Below are 21,026 nucleotides of genomic sequence, written 5' to 3' on the forward strand. Positions count from 1 at the left end.
GAAATAGCTTATAAAGAAAGTTAAATTTATTGTAATGGGTAAAGATTTAGGCTATTATTAAAAAGTGTTTTTATTAAACTACTCAAATATGGAAAAACCCTTATGAAATCTCCATTCAGTTCTGCCCAGATTATTATGTGTTGAAAAGTTGAATAGATAAAAACGGAAACGGTATGGACACATTCTTTTATCGAAATTGTGTAGTAAAGAGATAAAAGTTATGAATGAAGCAACAAATGAAAGGAAGTATATTTTTATTTCACAGATTATAAAACACAGATTTGAGAGAAAGAAATTTAGCATTCCTCTCATCAAATCTGATACTGTTTTGGTTATCCAGTTTCAACCAGTTTTCATATATCTTTTCCCTCCCCCAACCACTTTTATTGTTATGAAAGAAAACATAATACCCCATATTGTGTTACTGATACATCATTTACTTCATCTGCTTCACACGATTTGCTTTTGCAATCTTTCTTTATAAAATTGGGAGCAAATTTCAGAACGCGTTTGAAAGTCATCTTTTGACGAGACGAGTGAAGAGTGAATGTTTACAAGGTCGCGCAACCCAACGGGAGGAGAGAAAAATTTCACTCCGTGATGCTTGACCATGCGTTAAAAGCGCAAACGCGGTTTTTTATTCAGATAGCTCGGTCGGGACAATTGCTGCGGACACTGCGGAAAGAATAGAATTTCCAAACCTTAAAAAGAAGATTAACTCAATATTTTTTCGAAAAGAAAACTGATATTTGCTTCAACTGTGATTATACTTGCAACGAATATTTTAATTATTTCAAATTAATATTTTTCGTTTTATTAATTTCAGAGACGAGCTCGCATGTTACGAAAAATGGCTTTCCTGTACGGGAGGTGAAGACTTGATCTTCCAACGAGGTGAAGACCTACTTTTTATTTAAACCGAAGATCGCAATCATAAAATTTAAAGTGTGATATTGCTGAAGTTTTGACCAACCATACGATATGGAATTCGAAGATATACTTTTAGAAGTTGGTGACTATGGAAAATACCAAAGAAACTTGTTTTTGATCTTCCTTGTGCCCGCAGCATCCTTGCTTCCATGGTTTTCCATGAATATTTTGTTCATGGTGTCTGCTCCTGACCACTGGTGTTATGTACCAGAAGTAGCCGCATCTAATTTAAGCATCTCTGACCAAAGATCTTTAATAAGTCCGCCAGACAGTCCATCTTGTTATATGTATGATATTAATTACACAGAATACCTATCTGCTGGTATCTACAAAGTGCCCAATGATACCACAACAAGGCCCTGCAATCGAGGCTGGCAGTATGATAAAACCGATTTTGAATCTACAGCTGTCACTCAGGTAAGAGTTTTTTTAATGTTACTTAAAATGTGTGCTTCTAGTGTCGGAAGCCATTCTTAAACTAAAGCAGCTATGGTTGGTACAGTGCCAAAAATATGAATCTGCATTTTTAACTCTTTTCGTCAAAACGCTTTTTCTAGACTATTTTCAAAGTTTCTCGAAAAAGAGAAATAAATTTGCCTCTAAAGAAATAAAATTATTTTGTAAATTTTATAAAGAATTTGTAAAATCTTTATTACACTGGAATACCTACTTTAAATGAAGAAAAGAAGCAGATTCTTAGTTTTGGAATGGTACTAACGATGTTACTAATTTATGATTTTTCAGAAGATTTGATGATGTCATTATAGGTGAATGTTATTTAACGACGAATGAAATTACATTAATAATAATATATACTTTTGATTTACGGGTCAATTTGGTTGAGTACAGAAAAACTGAATATAACTATTGAACTGTGCACTTGCTGCATAGTATGTTTGTTGTTTTCATATAATATGATTCATTCGTAATATATTTATTATAATAAATTTCAAATTTTTCAATGTTGCTTCTAACATATCATATAGTTAACTCAACCTTCGTGAATAGAAAAAAAAAACAGACTACCATTCTTGTTCGTAAAGTATTAACAGAACATTAAATGGTTGTATTATGTCTGCTGGTTTTCTTTAGTTACCGGCTAGAATTCTTTAGAAGATACTTTAATGTTAGACCTTACTAAGTAAAATTTTGATTTTTTGTGAATGAGAAAGAGTTTAGCAGTTTGCTTTCTTTATTTATTCATTCATTTCACATTTTTACCCTCACCCGTTAGTCAGAACTAACAGTCATTATTATGCTGTGATTCAGTATTTCTGTTACGAAAGCCTAAACGTAAGAATGGTTTAGTCTTGAGCCAGAATATTAGTCACAATCAGCTGAAAGGTCACAGCATAAGAAATACATTACATCTTTAGTATATTCATAGTTATTTTATTTCGGTAACATCAAGTTTTCACTTTAAGTTTTAATTAACATGAAATCAAAGGCTAAATCAATTAATAAGAAAAATTTAAAAACTGAGCCAGGTAATACATTATCGATACGAACGTCCTTTATAAAACTGCTTTTTGAATAAATATTTTAGCTAAACTTAAATTTAACAGTATTAATAAGTATTGTATTAACAGTATTGTATTATGTGTATTTCAATTTACATATTGTCTTAGTGTATTCAATTTACATATTGTTTTAGTGCACTTACTACCTGTTAGTTGGTAAGTGCGTTGTGTTATGTTTTCAGATTAAGTTTGCGGTATAATAGCAAATACATATATAGAGCTCTCGGCTAGTACCATGAAATATTGTGTGCAAATGTTTTGTAACAGTTTCTAGTATTGTGCAAAATGCAACAGCTTCTAACAAATATTCGTGGCCACAGAACCAACTTTCTGATAAGCACATTGTATATTGATTGTTATTTTGTAGTGTTCGCCATTTTATTTCAGTGTATGTACAGTATTCCATTAAGTATCTTGTATATTTTTTTTTCTATTAATGTGGAGTGTAATAGTTTAGGGTCGTATAACGATAAGTAAGTGTGATGTATAATAGTAGTATTGAACCAGACTTTCTTGGTTGTAGAACTTAAATCGTAAATATGTATTGGAATGTTTTGCTGGATTTAATGTTTTGAAATGACTCGTATTCTAACTCTGCTACAATATACTATACTCCTAATTTCACTGTGACTGTTTCCAAAGGTTATTGTCTAGTGTTCTTTTGATTAGTTTTAGCGTTACAGTACAGCATCATGTACGGAATTGTCTACTTTTTCTGATACGAGCAGTGTATATGTCGTGTTTTATTTGTAGTATCAGCTTTACTATGTCAGTGTGTACTTTTCTGATACGAGCAGTGTATATGGTGTGTTTTATTTGTAGTATCAGTTTTACTATGTTAGTGTGTTGTTCAGTATTATAGTAATATATTGCATAATATGTTTTTTTCATTAGTAATGTGCGGAATTATAGTAAGTGTATAATAGTAAGTCAGTGTGATGTATAACTGCAGGCTTGAAATTCCATTGTTAGTCTTAAATTTTACTGTTTTTGTTTTACCTTTACCAGTTTTGTATCAATGCAGCTTTGTACAAAGTATTTTTTTATCTATGCTATCAGGAATGTCATATGTATTCAAGGTAGTCCTTTGTATTCCCTATCTAGATGTGACTCTGTAATCTTTTTTTTTTTTTTAATTTAGACTTAATAAATGTCTGCAGGGCGGACATCATACTGCAAGGGCTTGTTCCCGGTCAGTAGTCCTCCTTAGCAGCGTAAAAGTAAAAAAAAAGTATTAATAAGTATATTTTTAATACCTTAAACGGTGCTATGATTTCAGGTTTAGCTGACACTTCATTCCAAATTAATTTGATAATTTAGTTTATGAATTTATTACTGAAAAGAATCGAAAACAAGTATCTTTGTAGCACAAAATAGGCAATTGTAACCGCTTCCCAAAATAATTAAACATTTCTTTTATTGTAAGACATACGTATTCATATTTATATGCATAATGTAAAATATATAAAAATCGTGACGATTCGGAATTCTGTAAATCATTTTATGCTGAAATATAAACCATTATTACTAATACAAATTTTCCAATTTAAGGATTTAAGAACTCTAAATTTGCATTTGAATTTTAAAACATATTTCACTTTGAACTATGAATCCACGTATGTTTATTAATCCTTCACTAATGATATAATCTTTTTCTATAAGTCTTCTTCAAGCCCATAGTCTTTCACTATGGGCTATAAATCTAGAATTTATTAAGTAAAGCTTTTCTCTAATACCTGGGAAATTGAATGCGACTTGCAAAAAATCCTTCCATAACTACAATAATTTGTACATAAGTTTCGAATCATTCTTCTGTGCAAGCTATGTATCAGTTCGTAAAAACGCTTTATTTATTTCCGGTTTTGAACAAATGCATTAACGCCGTAAAATCCTTTCCGATGAAGACTCTGAAACCGTTTGTGCTCCGTAAAATTCTTCATTAAGGTTTATGAACTCGTACATGAATCCGTAATATCGTTCGTTATGGTTTATGAACTTGAATTCATGTGCAATAATTAATTATGAGCTGTACGGATTACATATTGTACACGCATTTGCTACTTTACATCGGTTCGTTTCTTCATGTTTGCTTGCTAAGAGGTATAAACATTCATTTTTACTTCGACCACTTGCGAAATGTTTTGCTTTCGCTAATATTCTTTTTGCTTTTACTGCGCATTTAATAATAAGTTTAATTATAAATCTGACAGATATTTTAAGATTATTAATGCAGTAATTAGTTATTTTCTGCCATTAGGTATTTGATTTTTAATAATAGTGAAGTTCAGTATCTGTAATAATTTTAATGCTAAATTAAATTTGTGATTTTATCAAAGTGTTTGCTGCTCAGTTTTCAAATTATTCCAAATATAATTCATATATTTTACATCGAAATTAAAAAAATTTCCACAGTGTTTTTTTTTTTTTTTTTTTTTTTTTTTTTTGTTTTTGTTTTAATGCGTCCTGAAAGAGTTAAATAAAGTGAAAAATGAAGAACAACAAAGTGATAAAAGAAGTTCCAATTAATCGAAGGAACAGACGACGTCTACGACTAACTTAAAATTGCGTTTAATGTTGAGGAATTTAAAATTGCATTAAAAACAAACTAAGACAGCGACATTGTTATGTATAAATTAAATTCAAATTTATTTATTCGTTTATTCCCTTGTGATTTTCAAAACACTACGAATACAATTTTAAATCTATATTGTTGTAAATGGATAAATGGTAATCGTTGTATATAGAAATAAAAGATATACTCTGTTGTTTATAGAAATAAAAGATATACTCTGTTGTTTATGGAAATAAAAGATATACCCTGCTGTTTATGGAAATAAAAGATATACTCTGAAAATAATCTCTAAAGGGTTACGGTATATGTTGGTCTGCAAGAATCACATGGCATGATATGAAGTTAGGCCAGTACCTCCGTTGAACCAATGGTAATTGAGGTATCTCTGAACCTAACTAAATAAATGAGACTCAACCGCTAGGCATTATACGAGAGGCGGGTGCCGATCATTGCACCCTGGGCACCCCCCCCCTCCAGCGTCCTGCGAAATCCAAGCACATGTATTACCAAAAGCCACAACATACTCATCGAAACTACTGTAGATTACGGCTTGGTGGAGATAGGGAACAAAAAGTGTTGATGGTCGCGTTGCCAAACTCTGTTTCTCTAATATATGCTGCATCACTTTTAATTTTAAAACCCTTTCTGACAAAGCTGATGGAAAAAATAGAACTGCAGAATAGATTTAACATAAAAATAACGTATTAATAATATAATTAAAAACTTTGTTCGCAAAAGCTCTGAAATATCTTTAAGTTCTGACTGAAAAATTACCAACCTTACAATTATTCATATTAAAGCGATTAGGACTGATATAAATACATTTACGTCGATACACATACTCCTTAGTCTTCGTTTCCCTCTTACTTTCTATTCTAAACGAAGTACACGCGAGACAGTAGGAGACCCCAATTCTTAGGAAAAGGAATACACATTAAGCATATCTTGGGAAGTAATAATATAATCGCTTTGGATACTAGGCAGGATAGGACAATGATTGAAAGCTTTTCCTTCCCAACTATCAAATGCCAACAGGTAACTGAAGAAGTTTATTCAAGTTATTTAACTTTTAGGTTTATTTAACTTTTAAGGTTTACTTAACTTTTTTCAATTTCTATTCATGAAAGTTTATTGTGCCAAAATTTCTCCGGACTGACAATTACAAACATAAAGCATTCAAAAAAACTTGTTTTAATATAAATTACGTCTTCACCTCTAGGCACTACACGAAAAGGGAGGGATGTCCCGCGAAGGACTTTTTAAAGGAACTTGGTTCGCATCTGCGTTACACATATGGAAAACCACGAAAATGCCCATGCAGCCAGTCCGTTAGCCGGGACACGAATTTCAAGGCAAACTGCTAGTGTTCAGCGGCTGGCGGAACGCTGTCCACCAACTCAATCGCTGGTGAACAGCGTTCAGCATTGAATATAAAAACAGTAGAAAAATATGAAATTGTAGAAAAAAGTTATGTAAATACTACAGTAGAAAAGTATAAAATGTATGTAACAAGACCGATATATACTAAAAATACAGTTTGTTTTCATCTATAATTATGTGTGAAAATGGAGATTTGATAGTTTCAGCTCATAAAAAACGTTTTAGAAAGGCCGAGCAAAAATATGTTGAAAAAGCATTGCTGAAGGTTTAGAATTCACAAAAACGGCAATCAGGTGGTATATAAGACCAATCCATTTGTCAAACAATTTAGAAAGATAGCCATTTTGTGCCTAGGTAACTCAATGGAAAGTTTAAATCAGCGGAATAACATTTCAGGAACAACAGCAGAAACAGAAAGTATGTATTTCCTCATCAAATGCGCAAGATGTGCCAAAAACAAAGTTTCAAATATCATCGGATTATGTCTCTTAACAATGTAGGTAAAAGGACATCGTAGGTGTTGATGAATTTGACTCATTTTACAAAGTGGCCATAAAACTGTTGGAGCTAAAATTTAAAGCAGCAAGTGGCACAGTTGAGCAGTCGTTAAAAGTGCTATTTAAAAGTTTTTGTTTTTGGCCATTGCAAAAGGAACTGGGAAAGTCATAGATTTCAAGTGTTTCTTCATGTCGCAAAAATTAGGTTGTTTAAGCATTGTAAAAATTTACCTATTTCGTTAAAGATAAGAAGAAATGGGAACAACTTAAAGAAAAACTACCATAAAGAGATGAAAAGCTTTCATTTCCCCAAGTGATAATGTCTAGTTTTGATTGATAACTGCGTTGCACGCACAGATCTCAAGACGTTACAATGATGTAATGATCCCGTTCTTGATGCCATGCTAATGTCACAAAAGTTCTGGCGATTTATTTCAGAATCCACCATTCTGAACAATTTTCTGCACGCTGGTCTGCGAAAGAGAATCAAGAAGAGAACCGAAAACATCAACGAGAGAAAACAGCATTTCAATAATTTTAAAATGTGCCATTTTTCAAACATGTTGTGACAGAGATTTTGTATGCGAACATCTTAATATTATGACATAAATTAAAAAATGATGGCATTGAAATTTGTCTGATGTTGACGACGAAAATGGAAACACATAGAAAGCGGACTCCTTTGGACGTTAAAACAGTAATGCGTTAAAAGTAACATTAATAAAATTTTGTCCGCACGAACGAGACCTATACTAAGAATATTTACTTCAATTTCTGAAGTAAAATTTTGAAAAAAATTTCTTGCAATCTCTTTTATGCGATTTTAGAGAATTTTCTTTTGTTAATTTTTAGTCAACTAATATTTTCAAGGTTATTTACATGTATAAATGAACATTTTAAAGACAGATATTTATTTTGAGGAAAGAATTTGAATTATGGCATTTGTGCTAAACAGTTGTTTGTGCTTTTATCATATGATGAATATAATAATGATATCGTATGATGAATATAATCTGAATATAAAAAATAATATTTAGTAACTATATATAGTAAAGTAAAGAAGCAGAGCCGGGACAAGTGTGCCACTTGCCTCAGGTGAATCACTAGAAGGGGCGCCAAACTGGGTATACGAATTCGAAAATTACCTTAATTATGTTTTCAAATTTGTCAGTTATTATTAGGGGAAATAAGCTTCGGCAAACTTAAGTTAATAAAAGAATAGCAAGAATTGCGAGAAAAACCTGGAAATTAATGCAATGTGCATTTCAATGTCATTTGTTATTTATTAAAAAAGAATTTTTAACATTTTCATTTGAAAGTTATAAATAATTGACTATATTATTTTTCTGAATTTATAAAGCTACAATTAAAAATACTTTAAGAATTGTGGTATAATTATGCTATAAGAATTATGACATTCTGATTTAATACATTTAGTTTTGTTTATTACAAATATAGATATTTTGATATATATATATATATATATAAACTAATTAAAGTAAAAAGAACATACGATAAAAGACCTATGTGGTCAAAAACTTTGCGCATCGAGCTGCAAAATTTAGAAAAGAGTTAAAAGAAAATTCCTAGTTCGTACGCTAAAAAGTTGCTTAGATACTGTGGTTCCGTGAAAATATTAACATAAGTAAAATAAAGTGCAATGAAATGTGTAATAAAGATAAAATAAACAATACAAACACTTAAATATTTACAAATAAAATTCAATACCAATTGTAAGCAATATGCTAATCAAAGTAAGGAATATTTTAAACATTAGAATTAAAGTGCGACAAATGATTTAAGCAAAAATATAAAAACAAAGAAGCGGTAAATGGTAGGTTAGCCTAATTCGAATCTCATTATGGCTCTTCAGGGAAAATTATTTTTAATGATTTTCGAATTAATTGAAATTAATTAATAAATTAATAAATTAATTGAAAAAAAGAAATTTTACGAAATTTTTTATAAAAGTTTTTGGTATATAGTTTCAGTTGTCTGTTTCGGCGAAACGCGATATGGAGTTAGCTTGATTCGAAAATCATTAAAAATAATTTCCCTTGAAGAGCCATAATGAGATTCGAATTAGGCTAGTCTACCATTTACCGCTTCTTTGTTTTTATATTTTTGCTTAAATCATTTGTCGCCCTTTAATTCTAATGTTTAAAATATGCCTCACTTTGATTAGCATATTGCTTACAACTAGGATTGAATTTTATTCGTAAATATTCAAGTGTTTGTATTGTTTATTTTATCTTTATTACATATTTCATTGCACCTTATTTTACTTATGTTAATATTTTCACGGAACCACAGTATCTAAGCAACTTTTTAGCGTACGAACTAGGAATTTTCTTTTAATTTATATATATATATATATATATATATATATATATAGGGGCGCGCATTTGCCTTTTTGCCTCAGGTAAAAAAAATATCTTGGCACGGCTCTGTAAAGAAGTATCACATTCCCCTGTACCTGTTCTTGTAGCCAGAGATAGATAAATAGAGGCTCCGTGTTACCATTTCCAAGTGAAAGCATACTTGATTTTCTAAGTTGCCTGCTTCAAAACGTATGATAGATCTTGCAATATTTATTGTAATCAAATATTAATAGGATATGGCTTTTCAGATCAGAATTATTATTAGCTCCTCTTGCTAGGTGGGAGAGCGTTAACCAGTTTTTTACTATGCGTTGCACAATGTTTACGCTATATTGGGATATAATTTATATTTCTTACTCAATCGGATACAAGACACCCTTGGATATTGCGAACCAACAATTTTATATTTGAGGCTATGCTATAATAGGATTCGTTACTAATAATTATAAATGATTCATAAATTTCATTATGCACAAATAAAAGACCAAGATATTATACAGTTAAAATACATCTCGCTCCATTTGCATTTTTCAACTCAGCTACAAAATCCTTATCTTTTATGTAATGAGAACTGCAGAATAAATGCTTGTCATTATTATGGATGATGAAACGTTTTCAAATATGGATTAACGATTATAATTTCTCATTGAAAATAGTAATATTAATTAGTTATTAACCGTGAGAAAGTATTTTAAAATAAAGTTAAAAGCGTAAAAATACAGGGTGATCTTTTTTAAAGTGACAGTGTTTGGAGCGCCCTGTAGCGCGATCTAATAGCCGAAATGGCACCAAACTTGGTATTTATACTAATCAAGACATGGGGAAAAGGATTCAGTGAAAAAAAAATTTAGTTCCAAAAATCGCCGCTAGGGCATTTTGTGGCTCTGCTGTAGCTTACAATAACGAGAATTAGCATAAAACACCGGTATCAGAGAAAAATGCAAATGTTGTGCGATGACAGCGCCAGTAATAGGGGCTATAAAAGCAAGTAGTAGACAGCACCGACAAATAATCTCAGCTGAAGCAAACGAGCTCCAGTGGACATGCCTCTCACGTTACCGGAACGTTACCTCTGTATTACATGAATCAATGTAATGCATCCGCAGCTCTTCGGGAATTTCGAACCAGGAAAAAATTACGAAAGGGGCCTTTATCGCTGAATGGTCTTAAGAAAATGATTAAGAAGTTCGAAGAAACGGGGTCACTGACCATTCGCGCTGGAAGAGGACGTAAACCAGTATCAGAAAATGTAATAAATGATGTGGCAACTGCAATTGTCGAAGGATTGCAGGGAACCATTGCTGGTACTAGGAGCGCCTAGGATGTAGCTCGACAATTGGACATGAATTATTCCACGGTATGGAGAGTTTTGCGGCGCGTTATTGGATTTTACCCCTACAAAATCAGCCGCTTGCACGAACTGAAACCAAGTGATTATGATAAGCGAGTGACATTCGCTCTATCATTACTTGCCAGGGTAGTGATAGTGATAGTGACGGAGGACGTGGCCACCACCCTTTTACTATTAAGTTAATTAGCATATAGGGCCACGTCCGCCCTTATACAGAGTAAAGCCAGAGAGGCCATAAGGGAGGCTTGCACAAGGCGCCCAAACCCAACGCCTGGACCATCCGGTTGGCAGTTCCGCGAACCAAATGCCACCGGGTAGATACCCGTCCAAAGTGCCCGGGTCCAGTGATTTTGAATCTTCAAGAATAGCATTCTACATGGCTAAACAAGGGCAGATATACATTAGTAGTTATTTACATGCTTCTGTTAATACATATTTGCTGACATGCAATCCAACACTGTTACATACATATATTTTCTAAATACCTACATGACATTACCTTAATTTGCTTTGGAACTTGCCAGGGTAGAAATTGATGATGCTTTCCCATGGCACATTCTGTGGAGAGATGAGTGCCATTTTTATCTCAATGGGTCCGTAAACACACAAAATAGCCGAATTCGGGCTTCTGAGCGGCCTCACACCGTGCACGAAATCCCATTAAATTTCCCAAAAGTCACTGTGTGGTGTGGTTTCACAGTCGAATACGTAATTGGGCCATTCTTTTTTGAGACCATCGCTCCGACAGAACCCCAAACGTGCACCATAAATGCAGAAAGGTACCAGGAAATGCTGCAAACGTTTGTTATTCCACAACTTCAGTAAAGAAACCGTCTCCAACAGACAATCTTTATGCAGGATGGTGCTCCACCACACATTAGTAATAAGGTAAAGCAGCTGTTGCGCCAAACCTTCACTGATGATAAAGTCGCAGTTTTCCAGTTGCATGACCGCCTCGTTTCCCTGACCCCACGCCATGCGATTTTTGGCTCTGGGCTTATTTGAAATCTCAAGTTTACGTTGGTGGAGTATCAAATTTGCCTATTCTAAAGGACAGCATAACAAAGACAGTGCGGAATATTCCTCGTGATATGTTACATATGGCCGTGGAGAAAGTTGTGCACAGAATGGACGGTGTTATTTCTGAGAACGGTGCTCACATTGAATGTGGTCTAATTCCTCACCGGGGAACTTAATGTAGTAAATAAACATTAATAATTTAACTGTACGATTGTATGTCTTGATGACCCATGTCTTGATTAGTCTAAATACCAAGTTTGGTGCCATTTCGGCTATTAGACCGTGCTACTGGGCGCTCCAAACACTGTCACTTTAAAAAAGATCACCTTGTATATTTACTATAATTGCTTCAACCTTTACCCCATATTTTTATTTTCGCTGTTCTTGCCAAATATCTCACACTACTGAAATTAGTTTATTCTTGCTCTTTTATTTTTCATGAATTTTATTTTTATCCAATTTAGTTGCATAGGGATAAATTTTACCAATCATTAAAATTAAGACTGGGACTTTCTATTATTTTAGGTCGTAGATATTGCTTTTGGAAAAAAAAATTACTAAAATCTTTCAAGTGGCCTTCATTTAAAAATTAAACCTCTTTCGCATCGATAGGTTACGATATTTAAAAAACCAGAATCCTGGAACATATACGTTTGCTGGTACGTTGAAAGCATGGCACATATGACCCCATTACCATACAGTAAAATATCCGTTTTGTATTTATGCATGTAATGCATACGCCCAATACATATGTATATTTAGTGAAGAAGTTGTGGATTCTATAATCTATGCATGTAAATTTCAAACTGAAAAATTAAGTAAAATTTATTGATGTAATTGTTTTTTTGTCCCCCGAAAATTTTCTACGGTTAACTCTATCCAGGATTTTCTCCGAAAAATTAATTTCAGTTATCAAGAAGCTTATTAAATGTACGATATACAAGTCTGTATGACAGTTGAAGGTTGATTTTCAGCAGCATTTCTGTTTTGAAAATGACGTGGAGGTTAAGATTCTTGCTATTACACTCATGCATAATCTTCATTGGCTAATATTTTGCTTAGAAAAAGTTTGTTGGATTGTATGTGTTCTTATAAAGCACGTCATAAATATTTGGACTTAACTTTCAACACTAAATATTCTTTTAATACTGAAACCTGTAATCGACTTCTGCCTGATTTGGTTTGGTTTATTAGGTTATGGCAAAGCAACCAAGGACTATCTGTCTAAGGGAAGCAGTGCCTTCGTGGAGAAATTTCTAAGAGAAACTGACTCATATACATGTTACACACGAAGAAAACCACGAAAACGCTCATGCAGCCAAGCCCGTTTGCGGGATTCGAACCTCGGATCGAAGTACCAGGTTTCAGCGATTTTACCGCTCGACTTCTGCCTGAAGATAAAATGTTATAGCTGAAAGAACCCTTTGTACTAAAGGCCTGTAGCAGAGAAATTGATTAACTGGACTTACAATCAGTGTCATTTTTTTAAATTCCAGACGCAGTTATAAAACCCAGACTGTTTGGGGTAAGGCCGGATGCAGTTATACATCCCAGACTGTCTAGACAAATCCCGGATATCTGGCAGTCCTTTCACATCCAGAAATCGTTTTGGGTATCCGAATGCTAAGTCGTAAATATTTTTCTTATATGAGTATTGGATATAATGTAAACCAATTTTTTTCAATTTCCAAGTAATTTTATTTTGATATGTACAATAACATATCAGATGGTTTCTATAGGTTCATGTCATTTATGATTATTTGTTAATAGGCTGAATTCCGGAGACAGCTTTAGCTGCACTTATTTTTCGCCAGATAGGCGCCAATGTGTACTTATACCTACTTAGCAGAGCCAAAGGGTTAACAGATACAGTAAAGAAAAATTTAAAAAAAGTTTCGAAAATCTCCTTTCTGGGAGTTTCAGAGCGCTAACCAATAATCAGTGCCTCGCAGATTTATCAGCTGAATTATTGAAGAGGATATAATTGTTTACATTGACTATAATTGCCCACCTTCCGTGAATTCATCCCTATCAGATTTCTAGTGAAATTTGTCTAACTTATATTGCTTGAATAGATAACATATGTACGACTCGCGACTTATCTGATAACTATAATATGAATGAAAGAATACTTCTTTTTCATTTCGTATTCTGGAAAGGTTATTTTTCATCAGCCCTTTTGCCCATCTTGATTGCTGATAAGGAGCACGTAGTTGACAGATTTACTGCCTGTGGAGTCATGAACAAAATGCAAAGCGGCAACTGAAGTATTATTTGCATATCAGTCGAGCATAAAGGGGGTTACCAGCAAGTATTTTGTGCTGAGCTTGATGACGATATCGTTTGGCGTTTTGTGCAAGAAATATTATTAGCACATTCTTCGACAACGATATCGCCAGCAGGAATAAACATGCAGTTCTAAAAAAAAGGGAGTCTTTGTTTTTATACTTTCCAGATATCATGCTCAATGGAATAGCATATTGAATACCATAAATTATTTGGCACTCTTTTATATAAAGTTATCATTTCATACGGTGGTAATTTTTTATTATTTTATGAACGTATACTATATATTCTATTAATTTCTTTAAATGCTAGCTTATAATAAGAAATTTAATTAATTCAAAGCAACTTGCTATCACAAAACTAGCTAGTCAAGTGAGTGATATATGCAGTCAATTTGTAATTTGAAAAATAATTAGCTGTTTAATTTAACCCTTGTTAAATTAAGTATCTAATTATTCAGCTAATTTTCGTATAAACAGCTAATTTTATCTGAACTAATTTTTCTAGCTCCTCTGGATTGTGGTTAGATGTTTCATTAAATTTTGGATTTAGGAATAGCAAAAGTGGTGGTGTCCTCGGCTTGCTTTCTGAATCCGCTTGGACGAAATTTCGCCACACTTGCGGCGCACCACACTGAGATGAAAAAATCGTGTGTGCGGTCCCCGCAAGTCACTGTTTTCAAGCTTTTACGGTCTGCCAGACGACGTGGTCTGACATCTCCAGCTCAATAATTCGTTCACGTTTACAAGCTCCTGGCAGTTTACAAGCCAGGAATACAAGCTCATTTCTACTCTACTTCTACAACAGACACAAAGCCTCCTCTGACAGATGTATTTGTGGAACCAACGGGGACTTAGAGCACTACATCTTCAACTGTCTAATGACGTCTGTTCACCACATCCGTCATCCAGGCAACCCAGGTCTAGAATTCAGGCGATTTCTAATCAAGCAACGAAAATCATTCAGTCAGATAAAGAACATCATCAACTACCTCCACAGATAAGGACTCAATATGTGCCACTCTTAATCTTCAATTCTCTCATTCTACAATAATTTCAGAGTGCCATTGTTATCTCCACCAAACGCGCACTTCTAATGTGCCTTCAGTCTTCATGCATATCTGTGCCTTACCTACATACCATGATATTGTATCTATTTATTATTACGAACTTTATTGTATCTCACCTACCTATGAACATTACCATCACCAAATGTAACAATATGCAGCTCGGAATATCCAAATGTATAACATCTGTATGATTGCATGTCACCTTGTTTAATTCTCAATAAATACGGAAAGGTAGTACACCGGGGCAATACCAGTTTTGCTCATAGTGATGATATGGTGCTCCCTCTACTTGTTCTTGTCCTGTCCTGACAGTACAAACGACAAAACTTCGCGATCAGTGTCAAGAGATTTTAGCGTTCTGCACTGTCTGTCGTCAAAGCCTTTCGATTTCAGGAGGCCTGATGAACCAGTGATCTTGGTTTTCCTCTGATATCGTTCTATATATCAGAATCGATATCAATCGATTCGTTATATCGTTCTGTATAACAAATCAGGCGGGGCTAATTCAGTCTGCAGATTTCTTCCAACCGAACAATACTCAAGAATGCTCTTGAATTCTGGACTAGAGACACCCTCGTTAGCAGGTTCCTCACGTCAGGAGGACGATATTTCACAACAAGAATTGTTCTATGCTAACCATGAATTATATATATATATGTGTGTGTGTGTTTAAAATATAAAAAATACGATGGCTGTGCTCTATGCGAACAGGCAACCTCTAATTAACTTTCCGCAATTTCAGGACCTTCCCCCTAGACCAGTACTTTCGAGAACATTCTGGCATGTTATATAACCGCTACTATAAATGCAGAGTTCGCGCCATTTTTTGTCAAGCTGCTTTCTCCTTCTGCTACTACACTGACTACCAATAAGTATTTGGACACCTATGCAAATGACGATATCTGCGGTCCTAAGGTACGTCACGGACTCCGCCGGTATATATCGTGTAGGAAACAGCATCGGCTTTAGTCGCATGCAAGATACCTCGAAGTTCGAAGCTCTCTGATTTCGAGAAAGGTATAATTATCGGGTATCACAAATGTGGCCGATCCTTAAGGGACATATCTAGCGATCTGAAGTACCCAAAATCGACAGTGGCCTATGTAATTAAGAAGTGGAAGGTGAGCGGTGATTGTCGGAATGTGCCCCGAGTCGGCAGACCAACAAAACTGGGAGATAGAGACCGACGAGTGCTGTCCAGAGAAATTCGGAAGAACCGCACCCAACCAATGGCCCTCATCCGCGAGGTGTTTCAACAGGCATCCGGGAGTATTGTTTCAATGAATACCATCCGTAAGGAAACATATCTGCTTGGTTTTCATGGTCGTGCTGCTGCCCACAAGCCTTTGATCACAAAGTCCAGCCGCGCTGCTTGGTTAATGTAGTGCAAAGCACATCGAAATTGGACCGTAGTTCAGTGGAAACGGGTTCTTTGGTGTGACGAATCAAGGTTCACCCTTTACCGTTCGGATGGCAGGGTCTGGGTCTGGCGTCTACCTGGAGAAGGTCTCCTGTCAGAATGCATTGTGCCAACAGTCAAGTTCGGCGGAGGTGGAATTATGGTCTGGGGGTGTTTCTCCTGGTATGGGCTGGGACACTTGGTCCCCATTCATTGTAAGCTCTACTCCGATGCCTACTGCACTATTTTGGATAACAATGTGCTTCCTACGTTGTGGCAGTTTTACGGGTTGGATCCCTGTTACTTTCAGGACGACAATGCCAGTTGTCATGTTTCGACGTTAACCAAGGCTTGGTATGGTGCCTATGGAGTTCATCGAATGGACTGGCCTACCCAGAGTCCAGACCTCAACCCTATCGAGAACCTCTGGGAAGAGTTGCATCGCCGAGTTCTGGGGTGCACTACCCGGGCAAAATCGGGGAAGAAACTTCTATGTCTTCTCCAAGCCGAGTGGAAGAAAATACCACTAGCTGTCATACAAAGACTTGTGGAAAGTATGCCCTGGGGGGTCCACGCTGTAATTACCTCTCGTGGAGGCTCTACCAACTATTGATTTTGAATAAAGTTAGATTTTCTTTTATATCACAGGTGTCCAAATACTTGTTGGTAGTCAGTGTATAAGACCTTTTGCTGCCGCTTTTTCCATCTGTCTATCTTTGTTCGAATAGTGAGAAGCAGTAAATTTAAAGTAATTTTATTTGGTTAAAATCGTTATTGGATGTGTAATTTTGAAGAATTTAATCTAAAAGAATAATGATCTGCCATTTGAATTGAATAAAGATGTGGAATCAAAACAGCTAACTTCTTCTCTGTCGTCATTGGATACCTTTCTTACTGATGCCAAGCTTCATCATTCCTGTCTCTGACTGCCACAATATGACATATATATAAAGAGCCTCTCGTAATTCTAATAAATATGTTTTGAGTTAAAAAAATGCAGTAAGTATTACGCAACTTCACAATGTACTAAACATTATATGAAGTCAGAAGCGCTACCTTCCGCCACTCACCACAAAGTCTAAACGCAAAAGTACAGACAAGAAGTAAAATTTACTTAAAAGATTTACTAAAAATTACGTTTTGTAGTACAATTAAATTTAACAAGTATTATTATTAAATTAATTAAGTAATTGTACTACTAATAATCTTGATAATTAAAATATTTAAATATCTACTGTACAAAAGTTAACTTTCAACGGCTGGATTATTCGAATTCATCTAACGTGCACTATCAAACTGCTTATCTACAAATGTTAATCAAAAGTGCAGATAAGCTACAAATGGGAGTCACAGGGTAAACACCTTTACTACTGGGTTGCCACAGCTTTTTCAGTAAATTATACATTCGCTTGCTATTTAAACTCAAACTGATTTGCATTCTGGTGCCGGCTGAGAGAAGACACAGAAGGTACAGAAACGAAATTAACATAAAATAAGGCATAAAACACCTAACGTAAACCTTACAAAAAACTTTTGTTAGAGTTTTATACAAATGTTAACTCCAGTGGAAAATCCTCCGGCTTATTTTATTACATGGGTCGCCCAGTCGGTATCGTGGTCAGGAAAGCTGACTGCGATGCCGAAGGGCCTGGGTTCGAATCCCAGAGAAGGCATGGTTGTATCTGTCCATCCCCTTTATAGGAGGCAATGGTGGCTTACCTACTAGCTGCCTCCATAATAAAGAGACCACCACATCCAGCCTTGTATAGATTAATGGACTGGGTTACATTTGTAATTGTTCACAATCTGCTATTGGAAAAAAAAATATTACATGGCTAATTTAACTGCTTCTCTTTGCGAGAATATTTTGGTACGATAATCATAAACTCTGCCATTTTTCCTATTTCTGCTTGCTTCGGTTTGAAACTATTATACAGCATTATACTGGCATCATTTTACATTCATAAATTACATATGCTTTTTCTTTACTTTTCTTGTAAAACGAAAGTGAATATTTTTCTTTTTTTTTTTACTTCAAAGGTATCGAATAATTTTGCTATCAAAGAAACATAATGAGTTTCATAATTTTCATATTATACCACGGTTCGTACTTTGAATAACCTAGACTTTTTTTCAGTTGGACCGTTTCCAACTCTAAAAGATATAATATAGTTTTTTTTTTTTTTTTTTTTTTTTTTTTTACATTTTATTCCTCGGCTTATAAAAAAATATTCCTTAGTATTGTCATGATTTCTGTAACTTTTACACGTATTTATAATGATGTGGATAAGTGCCGAATTATCAGAGGATTTAGAAAAGTTTATTATCATTATCTTTATTGTGAAGATTCTCTTAATACACATCTATGCGAGAAAGATTACTGAAGTTATTTCGAAAAGTCGCGTGGAGAGAATCACGTGAAAGTAAATCGCATTAAAAAACGAAATAAAAGAAACGTGCGAGGAGAGTTGGGTGCACTTTAAAAACAAGCTTCCTCATCATGGCCTTTTCCGTCTCGTATTTTACTGACCCACGATTTTGTGATTTATTATTGTTGTTTATTGTGATAAAGGTATACGAACTTCCATTTCTTGGTTGTATGTTACGTAATGAATGCTTTTTATGCTTCTTTATACAGTAATCCTGAAGGCCGTAGGTTAGAAAACAAACATCCGCTTTAACGTTTTAGAACAAACATTATTATCATTGAAATATTTGCATTAGAAAAAAATCTCAAAACTTTTACGTTTTAACTCCATACACATTACCTACATTAATTATTGTTAAACAGGGTGAATTTTAAGAATAAAATTCGGTGATTCAAAATAAGGAATATTTTATTCGCATTTAACTCGCCGGAAGTCGCACCAAGAAAAGTTACTAGAGTGGGCGCGTGGGGTATCACATACCCCAATATTTAAAATATGATAAAAATAGTATTATTTAGTTTTAAAACTTTTTTTTTCTCGAGTGTTATAAATACGTGAATAATAATTGTGTTTCAAAAAATTAATTTCCGAAATAATGTTAGAGTTAAAATTAAGATAAATGAAAATAATAAAAAATAAACATCATGCCTCTAAGTTTCATTGCATCTCTAATATACCATGCTTATTTTATTTTTTCACACTTTGAACGAAATACATTCCTGTGTTCTTGGCACAGAATGTTTTCACATTTTAAACATTGCATTGACGTTCTTCTGTCCTTGGCGCGAGGGCAAAAAATTTTTCACATCTTTCATACTTAGTTGTTTCGAATTTCATGTATTCGTTTTAATTCTTCGTCGAAACTTCTGCTTTTGTTTTGCATGCAATACGTCAATTTCTTGGTAGTATTAATCTCTGATCTTTGTTCAATACTTTTTCTCATTAATTGTAATGCTAAGTCCTTCAGAAACAGACTTCTGTTTCTGGTTGGTGGATTAGCAGTTGAATGTAATATAATTCAAGCATTTATTACAGCAACATTCAGTGCAGGAAAGAAAATTACCATTGGCCACCTCCTTTTTATTCTGGCAATTGAATAATTGGCTGACATTTCATCCCCCATATCCACTACTCCTTTAGTCATATTATTAAAACATATAATTCCTGACGTTTTATTTTCTCCAATAGTATCATCTATAATATGATCGTTATATAATGTTGAAAGCATAAGAATAGTTTTTCCTTTTTTAGGAACATCAGGAATTGATGTTTTATCTTTTTCGAAACCAAAACATTGTAGAAAATATTCTTAGTTTCATCTTCAGTTTTCGAAATGCAATCTTCATCGCTTTCAAATATTTCTAATAAATCTCACATGCGTTGCATCTCCAGTTCATAGGGACTCATTCTTTTTACCATAATGCAGTTAGAAATTTTTTAGAATTTAATGTCAAGTACTTTAAAATCCCTTGCGAGTAGAAATATTTACTCTTACACTCTAGAAATAAATTTCTGAATTCAGTCAGAAAAACACTTACACGGACAGGCGCGCGGGTTGTGTCATACCCCAGTTCCAACAAAATACCGATAAATCTTTTTCTGAAACAGGCAAAGAAAAAGCGGTTCTGAAAGTCAACCACAACTAGAAACTCAGCTACTGAAAGCAGCACAGAATTTCAGTTTCACAAGTTAGGAATATTCCACTTTTATGTAGGGTTGGGGTAAGATACACCCCACGCGCTTTTCCTTTTTTTTCATTTATTTATTTTAATATGAAATATTTAAGAAGTTAAATATTGCTTATCATTTCATGATGCTTAAATAAAAGTAACGATATTTTTACAAGAATTTTTTTTTAAATTTGAAATCTGAATATTTATAGAAAAATAACTAATGATTTTCTAGCACTGCTTTTTATTTGAAAATAAGTTTTAACAAATTTAGACATGTTATACGTAAATTTGCACTAATCGTTAGAAAAACGAAGCCTTAAAATACCGAAACGCCCAAAATGCCTTTCGAGATTCACAGCAATTTCCTCCCCTTCTATCCATTAATGCACGAAATAGGTCTATGGATTTCAAATGACATCCTTTCCACGTCCTAACATATAAAAATGAGAACCACAAATAAATCCTTTTAGGACAAGCTGTCTGCAATAAACTGATACAATGCATTTGAAGAAATTGCAC

The 21,026-nt window shown here is 34.1% G+C and overlaps 1 protein-coding gene across 2 annotated transcripts in view; it reads left to right on the forward strand.

Moving 5' to 3' along the window:
* The window catches only part of LOC118189879 (organic cation transporter protein-like), a 199,943-nt gene that overhangs the window by 108,264 nt on the left and 70,653 nt on the right, over positions 1–21,026 (forward strand). For both annotated transcript variants that reach the window (XM_085818152.1, XM_085818153.1), the window contains one exon: positions 827–1,347. In XM_085818152.1, coding sequence (XP_085674278.1) covers positions 982–1,347 — 366 coding nt within the window. In that variant the 5' untranslated portion in view covers positions 827–981. The remainder of the gene's footprint in view (positions 1–826; positions 1,348–21,026) is intronic.

The sequence above is a fragment of the Stegodyphus dumicola genome, chromosome 6 (assembly GCF_044657685.1).
Source record: "Stegodyphus dumicola isolate Sdum_Otavi_A_Nest chromosome 6, ASM4465768v1".
Taxonomy (NCBI): domain Eukaryota; kingdom Metazoa; phylum Arthropoda; class Arachnida; order Araneae; family Eresidae; genus Stegodyphus; species Stegodyphus dumicola.